Here is a 16,743-nt window from a genome sequence, read left to right as displayed (position 1 = left end):
GGGCTTATGTTGTCTGGGAGCCAATGCATTAGATCCCTGATTCAGACTGGCGTTTGGGGATTTTTTCCCCCTTTTGCTGCCTAGTCTCATGACCATGTCCCACCAAACATTTGAGTGGTTTCAGCCATCCTCTTTACTCATCCTGTCCACACCACACTTACATAGCTGTCATAGCTCCTTGGCTGTTGATCCTGCCTTTAGTCCTTTTCTGTCCCAAACCTTCCAGAAAGTCATAATTTTCATCCATCACACCATCTTTGGAATAACTAACTGTATTGTACATTACCAAAGCCACAAGACAGGAAACAAATTGTATACGTTTAGGAAAGAAGGCAGAAATAATTGGCTTAAGATACCACGACATACCGAGAATTCCCAAAAGGATTAACATTAAAACATTTGGAATGAATGAGAGAATTCAATAATGTGGCCAGATACAAAGTAAGTACACAAAAGCTGAGAGTGTCTGCATAACAGGAATGACCATTCAGAACATACACAATAAAATTTTTCATTCATTCTACAATATGTTTTTAGTTCCTACAGTTTGCCACATTTTGTGGTAGATACTAGACACACAGAGGTGAACTAAGCAAACAAGATTCCTGCTCTCACAGAGCTGACCTTCTGTTAGGGAGGCAGACAGTAAACATGGACACACACCAATCAAAATAAATGATTGCGGTTGTCCTTAATGCCCGTCATCCAATTACCCCATCCCCCCACCCACCACCCCTCCAGCAATCCTCAGTTTGTCTCTTAGAATTAAAAGTCTCTCATGGTTTGCCTCCCTGTTTTTATCTTCTTTTATTTTTCCTTCCTTTCCCCTATGTTCGTCTAATTAAAAAAAAAAATAAAAAAAAATAAATGATTGCAAATTGCGGGGAGCCCACTGAAGGAACCAGGGGTCTGGGATAGAGACTAACAGGAGGACCCATCTTCAGCCAGGTGCACTGGGAGGGTCTCTCTGAGGACGTGACATTTCAGACCTGAGGACCGAGAAGGAGGAGGAAGAGGAGAGAGGCTGTTTGGGGCAGAGGGAAGGAACAGCCTGTGTGACTCACGTACCTTGAACAAGCTTGGTCTGTTCAGGGAACAAAAAAGCATAGTGTGTCTGGAGTGGTGTGAGTGAGGGACAGGGAGAGTGGTTGGTGTGAGGGTGGACGGGTGGGTTCAAGTCGGGGAAAGAGTGCGTCTCATTTGATTTTTAAAAAGGCCATTCTCTCTGGTGTGTGTGGAAAAACTGTCAGCAGGTTTTGGGACATTTTTTTTTTTTTTAAGACTTTATTTATTTGTCAGAGAGAGAGGAGAGCGAGCGAGCACAGGCAGACAGAATGGCAGGCAGAGGCAGAGGGAGAAGCAGGCTCGCTGCCAAGCAAGGAGCCCGATGTGGGACTCGATCCCAGGACGCTGGGATCATGACCTGAGCCGAAGGCAGCTGCTTAACCAACTGAGCCACCCAGGCATCCCATGGTTTTGGGACATTTTTATAGGACTTTGGTTTCTTTGATTTCCACTGGGCACTCGTCTCTCCAGCCTGTTAAATTCCAGAGGAAGAACATCTGATTGGCCAGGCGGCGACTCTTCACCCCATAGGTCACCAGCCAGCCAATGGGTTGCTTGCCGGGGGCCGGGCCCCACCGCAGTGGCAGGACCCTTTCCCCCGTGTCCAGCCTGGAAGAGGGACCTTGTATGTATTCAGCCAGTCCTGCACCTAGGCCCGACCAGTGATCAGCTCTGGCTCCAGGCCTCTTTATTTTGTTTTAAAAATGAAATCAGAGGGGCGCCTGGGTGGCTCAGTGGGTTAAAGCCTCTGTCTTTGGCTCAGGTCATGATCTTAGGGTCCTGCGATGGAGCCCTGCAGTGGGTTCTCTGCTCAGCAGGGAGCCTGCTTCCTGCCCCCGCCCCCCGCCTGCTTCTCTGCCTACTTGTGATCTCTGTCTGTCAAATAAATAAAATCTTAAAAAAAAAAAAAAAAAAAGATATCAGCATGTAGCTGGGGTGGGGGAGGGGGAGGTGGTCCTCCTGAGGCCAGGGTGGTGTGGTGGTTCAGGCAGGGATCCTGAACGATGTGGCTGGTTCTTCAGACCAAAACCGCAGGCTGGGAAAACTGCTGCCTTTGCCAGCTCTAGAAATGACACGTGTGAGATCTGTGGACACGCGTGTGGGGGTCCTCCAGGGCTCAGCCTCTAAGCCAGCTTCCCTGCCTTTTAGTTTAATTAAAAGAGGCCCCCCCCCATGTAGAAGAGCCTCACGTAGGTGCTGGAATGACAGGGGCCACCCCAGATGCTAGGCCAAGAAAACCTGGGCTTCATGGGTAGGGTGGGGGGCCTGGGGGCAGGTGGTCCTCCTGAGCAGAGGCTGGAAGGGGAGAATCTGATCCTGGGGCTGCCCTGGCTAGGTCCCTCAGGTAGCTAGGGGGTCCTGAGAGATCAGAGACCTTCAGGGAAGTGTCCATGATGGGGGCACAGTGTGAGGTTGCCTCTGAAGAGACAAAAATGAATGCCGGAAGGAGGAGCCAGCACAGAAGAGGAACAGGCCAATGGAGGGGGAGTTAAAGGCAGAATGAAGCTTAGGTGTATAGACACGGGAGCCTCCCCGATCTGGATTTGAATGTTGGCTGTGCCCCTTCTTAGCCTTGGGCAAGTTTATCTCTGCTCCGCAGCAAGAGTCCACAAACTAAACCTTTGGACCAAATTCAACCGCTTTGGAACACAGCCATGCCCACTCATTACTTACTGTCTACATGGCTGCTTTCTGCCAGAACAGCATCCTTCTTCACGAGGGTTGTTGCAAAATAAACAAGGGGATGCTTGCTTAGTGCTTGGCAAACACCTAGCACAGAGTTGAAGACTCAGTGGTGCCACATATCTGGGCAGCCAAATACAGCAAGGCAGGTTGTGCACTGTACAACCCTAGGGCCTCACTCCTGTAAATTAAACGATGAGTAGAGCCCCTGGAATTGCACGGTGTGGTCACCCAATTAGCTGTTTTTAACAATTACTAATAAATCCCAGCCCTAGTCTTGGACGGAGCTTTAAATTCTTTCTTTTTTTTTTTATTTTAAAGATTTTATTTATTTATTTGACAGATGGAGATCACAAGCAGGCAGAGAAGCAGGCAGAGAGAAAGAGGAGGAAGCAGGATCCATGCTGAGCAGAGAGCCCGATGTGGGGCTCGATCCCAGGACCCTGGGATCATGACCTGAGCCAAAGGCAGAGGCTGGATAGAGCTTTCTTATCCTCTTTAAAAACCGCACCGATTTAATCAGTGCCCCTTAACACTGGCTACATGTTGGCATCAGCAGAGGAAGTTCTAAAAATACCAATGCCTGAGTGGCACCCCAGGGATTCTGATGTCATTGGCCTGGGAGGGCAGCCTGGTTTTTGGGATTTTAAAAAGCTCCCTGAAAGATTCCAATAGTCAGGCAGCTTTGTAAATCATGGAGTTATTAAAAAAAAAAAAAAAAAAAAAAAATCAATCTTCTTTGTTTTAGCCTGAGTGATTTCAGCTGACTGACCTGGTTATGGTGGGCAGGTGTAGTTGAGGTCATAGTTCTTAGCTACTGGGTGAACTTGGATGGGTCTTAACCTTGAGGACCCTCCTCCTTTGTAACATTATGATGCTGTGAAGACGGGATGAGCTGAGAGGGGCAGGTGCAGCCGGAAGGTGACAGCTAAATGGAGTGCTGCTTGACTACGAGATGGGCAAATAATTCTCACTTACTCTGTAGACCATGGGACTTTCTTCCTCTTTGGGGGCAGGGTGGGGTTGGTAGTAAAATGTCAGGGGAGAGATTGGGAGCTTCTTCCTTGGTTCTTCCCTGTTTCTGCTGATAACCCAAGAGGTCCCATAGCCTCTTCCTAGGGGCTCTGCAGATACCAGCCCCACACCAGGCAAGGCTCAGCTGGGGTCACTAACTGCTCCTAGGATGAGCCCGCCAGCTGCTGGGGCATGCGTGGCTGATGTTAGGGTGGTGGTGGGGACCCAGGTCCCAGTGGATCCTGAGATGCCTAAGGGCTTCATGTCCCCTTCATCTGCCTCTTTGCCGTGGTCACTCTGGTTCTGTCTTTGGTGGCATCAGTGAGAACACATGACACATGAGCCAGTCAAGTCGCAAGGTTAAGGCAAAAGTTATGGAGGAGACGAACTGGGTTTCAATCATGGTGGGTTACTCCTTACTAGCTGTGTGAACTTGGGCGAATAGCTTCACCTCTCTGAGCCTCTGTTCAATGGAAATAATGGCCATACCTACTCATGGGGCTGTTTAGATGGTGACATGATCAAATGTGCATGATATCGCTAGTCCAGTGCCTGGCACAGGGATGCTCTCAGAAGGCAAACTTTCCTCCTTTCCTGAGGGGACCTGTGGTAGCATTCAGCATTTGGCAGAGGCTCACCCACCTACATCTGGATCTCACGATTGTCCTGGAGGCTGCCGGCAGTACTGTTTTATTGCACTTGTTTTGTAGATGAGGCTTAGCAGCTGGAGAACTTCTAGCCCAGGGGAAATACAGACTCACTGGGGAGCCCCTGCCCAGCCCTCGCCACCTTGGGCTTGAGCCAGAATCCACAGCTTGTCTGTCCAAGGGCTGGTCTTTGTTTAGGAGGGGGCCAACTGGTGGCCCTCCCTCCCCAGGGTGTTGTTCAGGGTCTTCCCTGCTCTCCCTCCCTCAGTACCATTCAAGACGCAGGTTCAGGACGCACTTGGGACCTCCTTAACTCAACATTTCAAGAGGCAGAAGGGTAGAGGAGGAGAGAGGTTTTTTAAATAACCACGGGCAAAAGAGAGTGAGGCATTCGATGAAGATCATAAGTGTGGCCACTGGATTTCCCAGCCCCTTGCCATTTTTTCCTCCCAATAGGGAGTGTGCCCCCCCTTTTAAGATTTTATTTATTTATTTGAGAGACAGTGAGTGAGTGAGAGAGAGAGAGAGAGAGAGAGAGAGCACGAGCTGGAGGAGGGGCAGAGGAAGAGGGAGAATCAGGCTCCCTGCTGAGCAGACAGCCTGATGCGGGGCTCCATCCCAGGACCCTGGAATCATGACCCAAGCCCAAGGCAGCCGCCTAACTGACTGAGCCACCCAGGTGCCCCGAAAGTGCCCTTTTGTGTTGTACTGACTGGAGACCGTTTTTGGTGGCCCCTGCCTGAAATCAGAGCTCCTTGTCCATTTAGATGCAGCACCCCCCACCCCATGGGAAAATGGTTCAAAAGTCCTAAACATTTTGCTCTGGGTCCACCATGACCTCCCACTTTGTGAGGAGAAGTTCTGGGTGGGCATTCAGGAGTTTGACCCAATGTCATAGCGGAGTCCAGAGCTGGACATGGAAGGCCCTTAACAAGGCTGGCACGGAGTGTGGCACAAGGAACAAGTGTCAGCAGGTATAAGGAATATAAGTGTCAGCAGATCCTCCTGCTGGCCCACCAGCGGCATGATACCAGCCCTTCTACTCGGGATATGCCTCCCGGGGAACAATCCTGGCAGGCACTTACCACCAACTGATCTAAGAGCCCCTCGGGATCCAAGCCCCTGGACACGGAGCTCTTGGGGCTGCTCACAGCCGGGGAAACCAGCCGGGTTTGTCAGCTGTTTCCAAAAGTGAACCAGCGAACCCCTGATTTCTAGCTCAATTCCCAGGCCTGCCTCAGCTGCCAGGTGCTCGAGCCACACCGACCAGGCAGTTACCATGTTACCATGCACGTGTGCCGCCTGGTGTGTGCGAAGCCACTTGCAGCCAGAGCTTGGAAAGTTCTCACCACAGACTGAGGAGGTGGCCACTGTTGCGGCCCCTTTCCACAGAGGAAAAAAGGGAGGCTCTGAGGGGTCATTTAACTTCCCCAGATCACACAGCCAGTAAAGGAAGGAGTTCGAATCAAAGCTGGGAGCTCTGTCTGATGCCAGGACCTGGGTTCTCTGACTTGTGCCTAGTGGTAGCCCGGCCTATTGTCTGTCTACTAATGAGGATTAAGCCCGCTATTCTGTGTGATAATGGATTTGGGTGGGGGACAGAGCCGGGTAACCCAGCTCCAAGAGCTCTGCTCCCCTGACAGCCTGCCCCGGGGCTCCCCGGGCCCTCACACCTCCTCCCACGGCCACTCCCTCCCCAGCAAAGGGAAACAGAATAGAAATGGTCTTACTTCTCAGCTGCGTCTCTGGGAAGGGAACTTGGGAGCCGGAGCGTGGCTGGGTCCCTCACTCCGCTGGGAAGTCCCACACTAGCAAGGAGGGCCGCCTCTGAAGGGCGGTTCTTAAACCCCTGGGGACGGCAGGAGGCTGCGTGTGTGCCAACGAGTGAGTCTGCTCTGCATTCCTGTTTATTCTGGTATCAATAAAAAGGAACTGTTACTATAGTAACGGATGTTTCACTTGTGCACGACCACTTCCACGATGCGGAACACCGTGTCCAAGCCACACGCCTGAAAGGCGCAAGTAAATACCTATTTGGTCAGATTGTGGAGGACTGAGAACCATGCCAAGCTTTGTCTGACCTGGGCGGCTCACACGGAGGCATTTCCCTTGTTTCCAATGGGAGGGTCGGCGAGAGTGCATTCCAGATCCTCCCCAGGGGAGGGAGAGCCAAGCATCCGGCCCAGGCCTGGCGGTGCCCAAGACTTCAGGAGGAAACCGGGCTCTGAGGTGGGAAGGGAGGATGAGCCCACATGGGTTCAGTTCTTGGTCATTCATCTGACTTACTCTGCACTTTGAACTTCATCCGAACTTCGGAGAGGAGCAAGGGAACGTTGCCCAGCTAAGAGTGTGCGGAAGGTGGAAGCTGATGGGCTCTGGGTGGGAGCAGGCCCTAGAGCCTGCCCAGCGGGCCTCAGGCGCCAGCACCTCTGGCGAAGAGTCTCGGTTGGCTGGAAGGCCACGAGGTCCAGGATGTACATCAGCCGTGAACGGGCATTAAAAAGACAACGTGTGCCCCCTTTGGCCTATATCATTAATTTAACCGACATTTCTTGAGTACCTACTGTGTTCCTGGCCCTGTCCCCAGTGCTGGAGCTACAGTGTGAATGACAGCGTTGGGTTCTGGGAACCTGTATTCACGGGTGGGTGGTGGGGGAGTCAGACAGGAAGGGAGACAAACCAGAAGCTTGTACCCGTGATGAGTGTTGGGCTGAAAGTAAGACTGGGCGAGGTTGTGGGGGGAGGGGGGTGCTGAGCTCAGGAAGGGTGGACATGGGGACGGTGACCTTTAAGGGAGGCCTGGGTGGTGAGAAGGAGCCAGCAATGTGCTGTCTGTTCCCACACGAGGGCATTCCAGATAGTGGGCAGAGCCAGTGGAAAGGCCCCAGGATGGGAGTGAGTTTGATATGGTGGAAGAAGGCCAGCAGGGCTGGAGTGTTGGCATGAGGGGGAGGTTGGGGCACGGGGTTGAACACAGACTCGGGGCAGGTCGCGCATGGCCTGGGAGCCTTGACCAAGCCGGACATTCTGGGGCCACTTAAATAAACTTAGAGGGTCACAAATTCTTAGATATAGAACAATTTTCTAGAAACAACACATGTTCCTTTTTGTTCCTTCTTCCTAAATTCTGCTTCTCTTGAAGTACTTTGAATGGTATCCTCCCCAGGCTTCCTGTCCTGCTGTGGCTTAATTTTATTAAATTCTGGTGGTGAAAGTCTGCCTTTAAATTCTTGTCAAGCCACTCTTTGTTGCCACTTGTTGTCTTGCTGTGTAAATGGCTTTTCTGGGCATTTCCCAGGGCCCACAGTGGCTGATCTGAACCAATCCTGGTGCCTTCTGACAGAGGGAGAATAGGAGGGATCCTGGGGAACTGACAGCTTCTGCTCACCACCTGGAGAAGACAGAACCTCCTAATACAGCTTACTCTAGGGGAGCAGACTCTGAGAGTCCCCATACTAGCAATGACCTTCATCTCCATTTTGCATTCTCTTTATTGGAAAACTCTGATGGCAGCCCCAGAGCAATGGAGAGCCAAGGAGAGCTGGGCAGGCATCCCCCAACATTGGGTGCCATATTTCCCAGGCAGTTGGGACTCACTATGCCTCTTCCATTAAAGCTCTTCTCACCGTCCAACCTGTGTACAGACCCATCAGGCTCACCCACCAGACTGCCAGGCTGAGGGCTGGGGCCTTACCTTATCCTCCTTAGTATCCCTGTCCCGGTACCAAGGAGTTCAGTAACTATCATTGACTTGTAGACACCAAAGACATTGACACTCTTATTATTATTATTATTTTTTTTCCAAGATACAAAACTTAGTATGTGCAGAACATAGAGGACCAATCTGGAGGCATATAAACTGAACTGCTAAAGTGGTCAGTTCTAGATCAATGTATCTCAGAGGTCATGACTAGCCATCATTTGTGAGATGAGCTGAAATGGGCCATGCTCCTGGATTGCTGTAGTAGAATTTATGAGGGACGAGCCCACAAATCTGGATTTTTAACAACCGCCCCCCCCCCCCGGGGGGGATTTCTTTAACTCTGGGAGTTTGAGAACCACTATTCTACAGCAAAAAATTACAGGCCCTTCTTAGTCACAAAATTTCTGTAATGTTTGTGGTTTAAACACAGAACAAGACCAAGTGGACATGGCTTTTGCTCTCAGGAAACAATAGAGATTAAAAATATGAGAAAGAGGGGCACCTGGGTGGCTCAGTGGGTTAAAGCCTCTGCCTTCAGCTCAGGTCATGATCCCAGGGTCCTAGGATCGAGCCCCACATCGGGCTCTCTGCTCGGCAGGGAGCCTGCCTCTCCTCGCTCTGTATCTGCCTCTCTGCCTACTTGTGATTTCTGTCTGTCAAATAAATAAATAAAATCTTTTGAAAAACTATGAGAGCAACCTTTTCCAACCAGCTATAGTTACGATTCTTATCTGGTTCCGTCATGTCCATTTTGCATATTGGAAAATAGAGGCCTTCCAGGCAAATGAGGCTTTTAGGAGTTTACTCCAGGTTACTGCCGAATTCAGCCCCAGTTGCTGCCTCCTGCCTTGGTCAGTAGAGCTTTCACCTGGAGGCCTCCCCATTGTCCCTAAAGGAAGAGCTCTGGGATACCAGGGGCCTGGAGACCAGAATTCTTGCTCAGCCCCATAAGAACTGAAGGGGAATCCCAGAGGTTGAGTACACCCCTCCTACACTCCCTTCTTGTCCCTTTGAAGTCTGTTTCCCTGGGAACTTAGAGGAGCTGAAAGGAAGGGGGTTCCTGAAGACCAGGAGAGGCAGGCGGGAGTGGGAGCTGGGGAATTTTCCTCCTTCCACTGTGGGCTGGGGCTGCAGCTTACATTAAACCAAAACAAAACAACCTCCAAAAACATCTTTCCTTTCATTTTTGCTCCCCTTTTTCCAAGCTCACAGGCGCCTGGAGCAGCTTATCTGGGTGCAAAAGCATCAGACAAGAGGTTCCCATGGCAACTCAAAACTTCCTCCTCAGCACTGTGTTCAGTCTCCATCTCCAGGGTCCCTTTCCAAGGCCTCAATGAGGTTTCCGAGCAGCCACCCACAAAACAGCCGTAGGATCCAACCTCGTCCCCACCCCAACACGCTCAGTTGAAAGGACATGGAAGGGGGTAGAAACTGTATTGGCAGAAGAACTTGTCATGGGATCCGTGGAGAGATTACAAAAGCAATGAGAGTTGCCTTTACAACAGATTTGAACCAGGAAGAATTTACCCGGTGGAGGGATTTCAAGTGTGCAAACGGGAAAGTATCAGGGAGTGGGGAAGAATTAAGGTTTTTTTCCGATAGCTGGCTCTCCACTCAGCTCCAATGAGGCCTGGTGAATCTGGTCTCTTGGCTGCTGAGGGACCCTGGGGTGTCCCATAGCCCCAGCACATTTTAACTCATAGCTAGGCAAAGGGTGGACAGAGGAGCTAGGGATGGGGAGAGGAGTGTATGTGTGTAGAGAGAGAGAGGAGCCTGGGCAGACCATAGCTTGTCAAGGCAAGCAAACTTCCATGATTGCTGGCATGACTATTTGCCAGATGTAACAAATAAAAATGCAGCATGCTCCATTTAAATCTGAATTTCAGATAAGCAATGAATACGTTTTTAGTACCAGCATAGCCATACGATAGTTGGGTTATACTTAAAGTATTATTTGTTGTGTATCTGAGGTTCAAATTTAACTGGGTGTCCTGTATTTCTTTTCCCCCAAAGATTCTATTTATTTTTTTGACAGAGATCACAAGTAGAGAGGCAGGCAGAGAAAGAAGGGGAAGTAGGCTCCCCTCTGAGCAGAGAGCCAGATGCGAGCTCCATCCAGTATCCTTTTTTTTTTTCACAAAGGTTCCCAGAAAAATATATTTTGTTGCAACTACTCAACTCTAGTATTGTAACACAAAAGTGGCCAGAGGCAATATGTAAATAAATGAGCATGGTTAAATTCCAAGAAAACCTAGCTTACAAATATAGGTTGCAGGCCAACCAGGGTTTGCTGACTCTTGCCCTACTGAACTACCCAGGCGCCCTGGGTGTCCTGTATTTTATAGATAACCCTGCATGGCAGGCAGGGATGGAGGCTATAGCTGCCTTCCTAGCTATTACTGATGTTCAAGGACACCTGGAGTGTGGCCTCTGTCCATGCTGCGGAGAGATGCTTGCCTCCCTGCTGGGAACCTGACCTGAGCTCCAGGTAGGTTGTAAGTCCCCTCTGGGGGACGTTTACTACAGTGCTGGATAGCTTCCCAGGAATGGCCAAGCATGAGTTATTCCCAAAGGTGACCCTTCCAGCTCTGTGGTTAAGAGCATGGACTGTGGTTTGAGTCGCTCCACTGCTGGACACCTAGGTGACCTTCAACTCCTCATTTCCTCATCTCTGATATGGGGCAGACATTCTTTTGAGGAATAAAGGAGATACTGCATGGGATGTCTTCACATTGCCTATCACAGGGTCTGGGCTCCAAAGTGGTTGCTGTTATTTTGATAACCTACTTAAAAGCAGTAAAAATTTCATCCACGTGAAAAGAGCGGGGTTAAAGACTAGTGTTGATACAACCTCAGCAACGTAAAACACAACCACACACGCACACTATGCACTGCAAGGACATTAAGGAGACACCCTCCAAATGTTACCAGCAGTGCTTAGGGTTAGTGGGATTGTGGGTAAGACTTCCCCTTCTTTATTCTCAATTTCCCAAAATATTCATGGTGAACGTGTAATACTTTAATATTACAAATTTAAAAATAATCTGTGGTTGGGGCGCCTGGGTGGCTCAGTGGGTTAAGCCTCTGCCTTCGGCTCAGGCCATGATCGCAGGGTCCTGGGATTGAGCCCAGCATCGGGCTCTCTGCTCAGCGGGGAGCCTGCTTCCCCCTCTTTCTCTGCCTGCCTTTCTGCCTACTTGTGATCTCTCTCTCTGTCAAATAAATAAATAAAAAATATATTAAAAAATAATTTGTGGTGAAAAATTTTCTAGACGTGTTCTATTACTTGGTGCATGGCTCGAGACCACTGTAAATGAAGATGGATGGCTACCATCTTGGATTTGACTCCACACCCTGTCCTAGGGGGCTTCTAAAGGAGGGGCGCTCTTGCCTCTTCACTAAATGGCCCAGTTGGATCCTCACCCTGACTCTTCTTGCTTTTCTATGTGTGAGACAACCAGAATAGCGCTTCTGCCCTGGCCCTGGGTTTGAATCTCATCTCTGCCCAGATGGGCTGTTTGACTTCAGACAAGTCATGTGATATTCTGAGCCTAAATTTCCTCGTGTTTAAAATATGGGTCAGGGGGCACCTGGGTGGCTCGGTGGGTTAAAGCCTCTGCCTTCGGCTCGGGTCATGATCCCAGGGTCCTGGGATCGAGCCCCAAATCGGGCTCTCTGCTCAGCAGGGAGCCTGCTTCCTCCTCGCTCTCTCTCTGCCTCTCTGCCTACTTGTGATCTCTGCCTGTCAAATAAATAAATAAAATTAAAAAAATATATATGGGTCCGGACTTCTTACTTCCCTGAGAGGAGGGACATATATTTATGAGTATATCCATGTGCCTTGCATGGGGGTGGTCAGCCCATGCTGGTGGCAGGAATAACTGAATTACGTCGGCGAGAGGACATGCACAGCATTTGGCAAAGCGAGTGGCAATAACAAGCGATCAGCATTATTGGCCATTATTATTACTAGTCTCAGGAGGTGTGCAGACATTGGCATGAATGGGCCTAAGGTTCTATAGTGAGATAGAAGCATTTCTTAGCAGGACCATGGGCAAGCTGCTAAGCTCTTTAAAGCTCAGGCTCCCTATCTGTTAAATGGGGATGACGACTAGCAGTGACCTTGTAGGGTTCTTAAGACTGAATGAGCCAGCAGTGCCTAGCACAAAGTAAATGCTCCCTCAGCGAGGCCCCTGGTCAAGGGCTTTGCCCCCTCCCTCCCTGGCTTGTAGCTGCCTGTGGTACAGATACCGGAAGAGCATGGGGTCCCTGGACGGACTCTGATGTCTGCTCTTCTGAGTACGTTGCCTGTGAAAAATGTTGCCTTTTGCATAAGGCTCGCTGCTGTAGCTCCAGGTCAGAGGGAACACAGCGTCTTCAGATTAGATAGCCCCTCCTCGTCTTTGTGAGAGGGTCGGAACTGGGTGGGAACCCTTAGGAGGAGTGCTTTGGCTAGGGCGGGGGGAGCGGGGAATCGCCAGAGCTGGGATTTGAAATTGGATTCCCTTTCGGCCTGCCCTAGCTCAGCCAGATTTAAAACCCTACCCCAGAAAAAACAAAAACAAAAACAAAAACCCTCCCCCAGGAAGGCGCCGGCAGTCGGGAAGTCTTGGCCAGTTCTTGCTTTTGGACTTAAGAGAACCGTTGTTTCAATGTTCCCAAGCGGTAGCTCCGCGTAAGGATTCTGCGTAGGGCGGAGCTCGTCTAAGAGAGGCAAACAGTCCCAGAACCCAGGACAGCCGGAGGGAAGAGGGGAGGGAGGAGGGGCAGGGGGTGGGGACAGGCACTGCCATCGCAGACAAGCGGCCAATGGTTCCCCTTGTGCCTTTGGCTCCAGGGGTCGGCTGGCAGGACCACTGGGTGTGTGTGTATTGGGGGGCTCCTTGCCCACGGCAGATCACAGCTGCCGGTGAGCCCAAGTCCGCTGACACTTTCTAATCATGTACCTGCACTGGGCAGGGACCATGCTGGAGAAGGATTTTCACCTTCCCTAAACCTCTCTTTCAAAACACAAAGTCTGGAGGCAACCGCCCCAAACCCTTACTGTGAGCATTTCTTTTCTTCTTTCTCCATCTCTGGTTTTCCTAATTATTTTTACAGCGACTATATGCTATGTTTGTTTTATTTTCCTAAGTAAAAAAAAAAAAATCCCTTATTGTTCTGAATAGAAAAGTAATATGTGCTTACTGCAAATAAGTTTTTAAAAAGACAAATGGGAAGGAAAAAAAAGAAACACCTTGTCATCCAACTCTCGTTTTTGGAAATAACCACCATGTGTTTCCTTCTAAATCTTTTTCTCTTTACATGCATATACACAGAAAAATGGTTTCTCCCCTTCCTGTAACTTGCTCTCTTCCCTTTCTGCCGCTAATGTAATACCTCGCTGGACATCAGCGGTGGCTATGCGTCTGTGCCCCTTCGTGCCCCACTGCGGGCAACCCCGGTCTTACCCATTTTCCACTCTCCCACGCCTACAAACGCCTATGCGCGCAAGGTACGTGCCAGGAGATGGAACCTTGCCGCACTTTCATAGTTCAGAAACCGCGTGAGTGTATGTGTTGGGGAGGGACGGCGGGGAGTGCGCTCGTACACTGGAATAAAGCGGTATATCTAATGGTAGGTTCCTTACCCCAAAGGCAGGAAGAATGTAGGAGCGAAAGAAGGAATGACGCGTGAACTCCGAAAAGTAATTTAAAAGAATGAAAAAAAAAAAAAAGGGAGGAAAGCAGAGCAATGAAGGAAGACCGTGGTGCCTGGCAGCGGCTGCGGGCTGCCAGCCCTGCCTTCTCGCCCTCTCCACGACGCAGGGGCCGGGAGGCCTTGCCCTCACTTACCGGACCTGAGCAGCACAGCCCGGTAGAGACCCGTGGCCTCGGTGGGGTCCCGTGCCCGCTCGCCCAGCCTCTGCTCCATGCGCCCCTGCGCCAGACCGTAGAGCCGGCACTGCGGACGGGGAGCGCACCAGAGTGTAGTACTTTGGGGCCCGAGTGCCTCCGCAGCGGTGACGTGCCAACCGGGGCCCAAACCCTGCTGCGGATCGAGTTACCACCGGAGGCCAGAGCGCCCGGCGAGGAGACGCCGCGGGGGGAAGGGATAGAGGGCAGGGGCAAGGGCAAATATCCTACCCGCGGGATAGAGGGCATGGGTCAGGGTCCGGTGAGAGGACTCCTGGTCCTGGGGTTCCAGCGCCAAGGGAGAACCCGATGTCCTGATTTCTAGCCTTGGTCTCCTACCTGCTGTACTCCATTTCTCCATTTCCCTGGCCGCTGGCCTCATTGAATGCTACAGGCAGGTGTGGGATTCTGAAGTGGCATCCCTGGGATCACGTCCCAGCGCCACCAATTAATAACTGTGTGACTCCACGATTTAATTACTTAACCTCTCAGAGCCACAGTTTTCTCATCTGTAAAATGGAGATGACCAAGGTACTTATTATTTCCACAGGGCTATGAGGGTAATATGCACGCATATGTGGCATATGTATTCTATAGACTGACTGTATGTTATATGTACCAACTATACATACAGTCAGTATATGTATTATATATAATCTTAGAACAGTGACTAGGGAAGGACGAGCATATACTGTTGTTAAAAAAAGCGTCTTGGGGTGAGTGGCACTGAGAAGCAGGGAGATTTACTGTAGGAGACAAGTTGTGGGGGGGGCTTCAGGAGATTGGTTTCTCCCAGTTTGTACAATCCCTATTAATAGCCAGAGATGGGAGGACCAACCAAGAGTCTAAAGGTGGAGAAGCAAAGTCAACCAGGCAGATCTGCAAGATTTAAGGAACTGATAATTTTGATTATCTACTCTGTCTGGTGCTGTGCTAAGTTTCTTCTAATATAAAAACTAATGTTCATTGTGTACTTTATGTCCTATTTATTTTAACTTCACAACCCTATGAATTAGTGTCTATTAGCCTTCCAGTTCTGCAGATGAGGAAACTGAGGCTCCAAGAGGGTCAGTAATTTATCTGGGTTCACACAGTGTGGATCTGGGACACACACTCAGGTAGTCTGACCTCAGACTTGGGCCATTCTACTCTGCTGCCCCCCATTATCTCATTTATGCTTCATAAAAGTGCTGAAGGATGGGTGTTATCTCCAGTTGAGAGATGAAGTCATTGAGACTCAGGGAGGTGAGGTGGCTTACTCATGCTCCCATAGCTCATTGGAGGAACCAAGACTCAATCCAGTTCTCTGCCCACAAAATTAGTGCCCCTGAAATCGAGAGACCCCTGGAGCTGTCCAGGGTACTGGATGGCCTCTGTTCAAGGCTGTGCCTATATGGGTCAGGGAATCTTGAGCTGGCTGTTGGAGATTTGGCCACACAGTACTGTCTCCCTGTGCCTCTGTTTTCTCTCCAGTCCTCTCCAGCCTTGGTGTCCCCTAGGCCAGTCAGCCAAGTCCTCTATAGTTGGTCCTATGCCACTTCCCAGGCCCAGCTTCTGCTGTGATTCAGAAATCTCTGTACTTCTCTGCTTCTCACTCACCCCCCCCCTTCCCCTCCGCTGGGGTCCCACGGACCCAAGTGACACACTTTGATCTTTGGGGATATCACTGATTGGTCAGAATGATCATATATCTCATCAGCAACCAACTGTCATGAGTGCCAGGCACAATCACTGACATTGGCTATTTCATATCCATTCTTTAGAGGACAAAGTTATATATAATTTATTATTAATTTCATTTAATCCACTCTTTGATCAAGTATGATTATGCCCCTTTTAGAGATAAGGAAAATAAAGTTCAAGTGACTTGCCCACAATCACATAACTAGTTAGTAATGGAACTGAAATTGGAATTCAGATGGTGCCAAATCTTTTGCTGCAGGGAGGAAACAAGGCCAGCTGTTGAACAAGGTGGGGGTGGGTGGGTTTCAGGTAAATTGCAACTAAGTAATGTGCTTTTACAGAGTATTTGGAAGGGATTAACTCTGGATGCACTCCTGAGGAATTCCAGGTGGGTCTCACTTACCTGAGCCATTTAGTCTCTGCTTCTCATTTTCATTATGAAATATGGCCTGAGGAGAGTATTCTTTCTGTGAACAGAAAGAAAGTAGGGGGAGGTGAGGACCCTCTGTTCCTTGGAAGGGGAGGACTGAAGAGGTATTTATAGTGTCCCTGAATTCCCACAGGAGGGACTGATCAAGGTCAAAGTCCTCTCCAGAGAAACAAATTACTATCATCCTTAGGGTGTGTGTGTATGTGTGTGTGTTCACCTGTGCATGTTGTGGCCATTTATGAGACATGCTCCCTTTAAAAAAGAGACTTTTTAAATTTCAGATTGAGAAGATGGTGCAGAGACTTCCTTAAACTCTTCATCCAGGTTTTCTGTGAGCATCTTATATGTGTGTAGATGTACATGTATATAGTATGGCACATTTGTTAGAATTCATGAGCTAATATTGATGCATTATTACTAAGTAAAGCCCATGCCTTATTAAGATTTCCTTAGTTTTTACCTAATATCCTTTTTCTGTTCTAGAAATCCTATCTAAGACACCAGGTTACATTTAGTTTTCAGGTCTCCTTGGGTGCCTCTTGGCTGTAATAGTTTTTCAGACTTTGTTTTTGATGACCTTGACAGTTTCAAAGAGCATGGAGATCCATATTCTTTTATGTTGAG

The 16,743-nt window shown here is 49.6% G+C and overlaps 1 protein-coding gene across 2 annotated transcripts in view; it reads right to left on the bottom strand.

Annotated features, from left to right (window-relative positions):
- The window catches only part of FAM107A (family with sequence similarity 107 member A), a 52,671-nt gene that overhangs the window by 6,598 nt on the left and 29,330 nt on the right, over positions 1–16,743 (bottom strand). The window contains exon 2 of one of the 2 annotated variants that reach the window (XM_047690764.1): positions 16,093–16,156. In XM_047690764.1, the coding sequence (XP_047546720.1) occupies positions 16,093–16,156 (64 nt within the window). Of the gene's footprint in view, positions 1–13,946; positions 14,133–16,092; positions 16,157–16,743 lie in introns of those variants that run through there. The other variant, XM_047690772.1, reaches the window with a different exon arrangement.

This window comes from Lutra lutra, chromosome 1 (genome assembly GCF_902655055.1).
Source record: "Lutra lutra chromosome 1, mLutLut1.2, whole genome shotgun sequence".
NCBI lineage: Eukaryota > Metazoa > Chordata > Mammalia > Carnivora > Mustelidae > Lutra > Lutra lutra.
The sequence above is the reverse complement of the archived record's forward strand: the minus strand, read 5'-3'. Positions and strand labels throughout refer to the sequence as shown.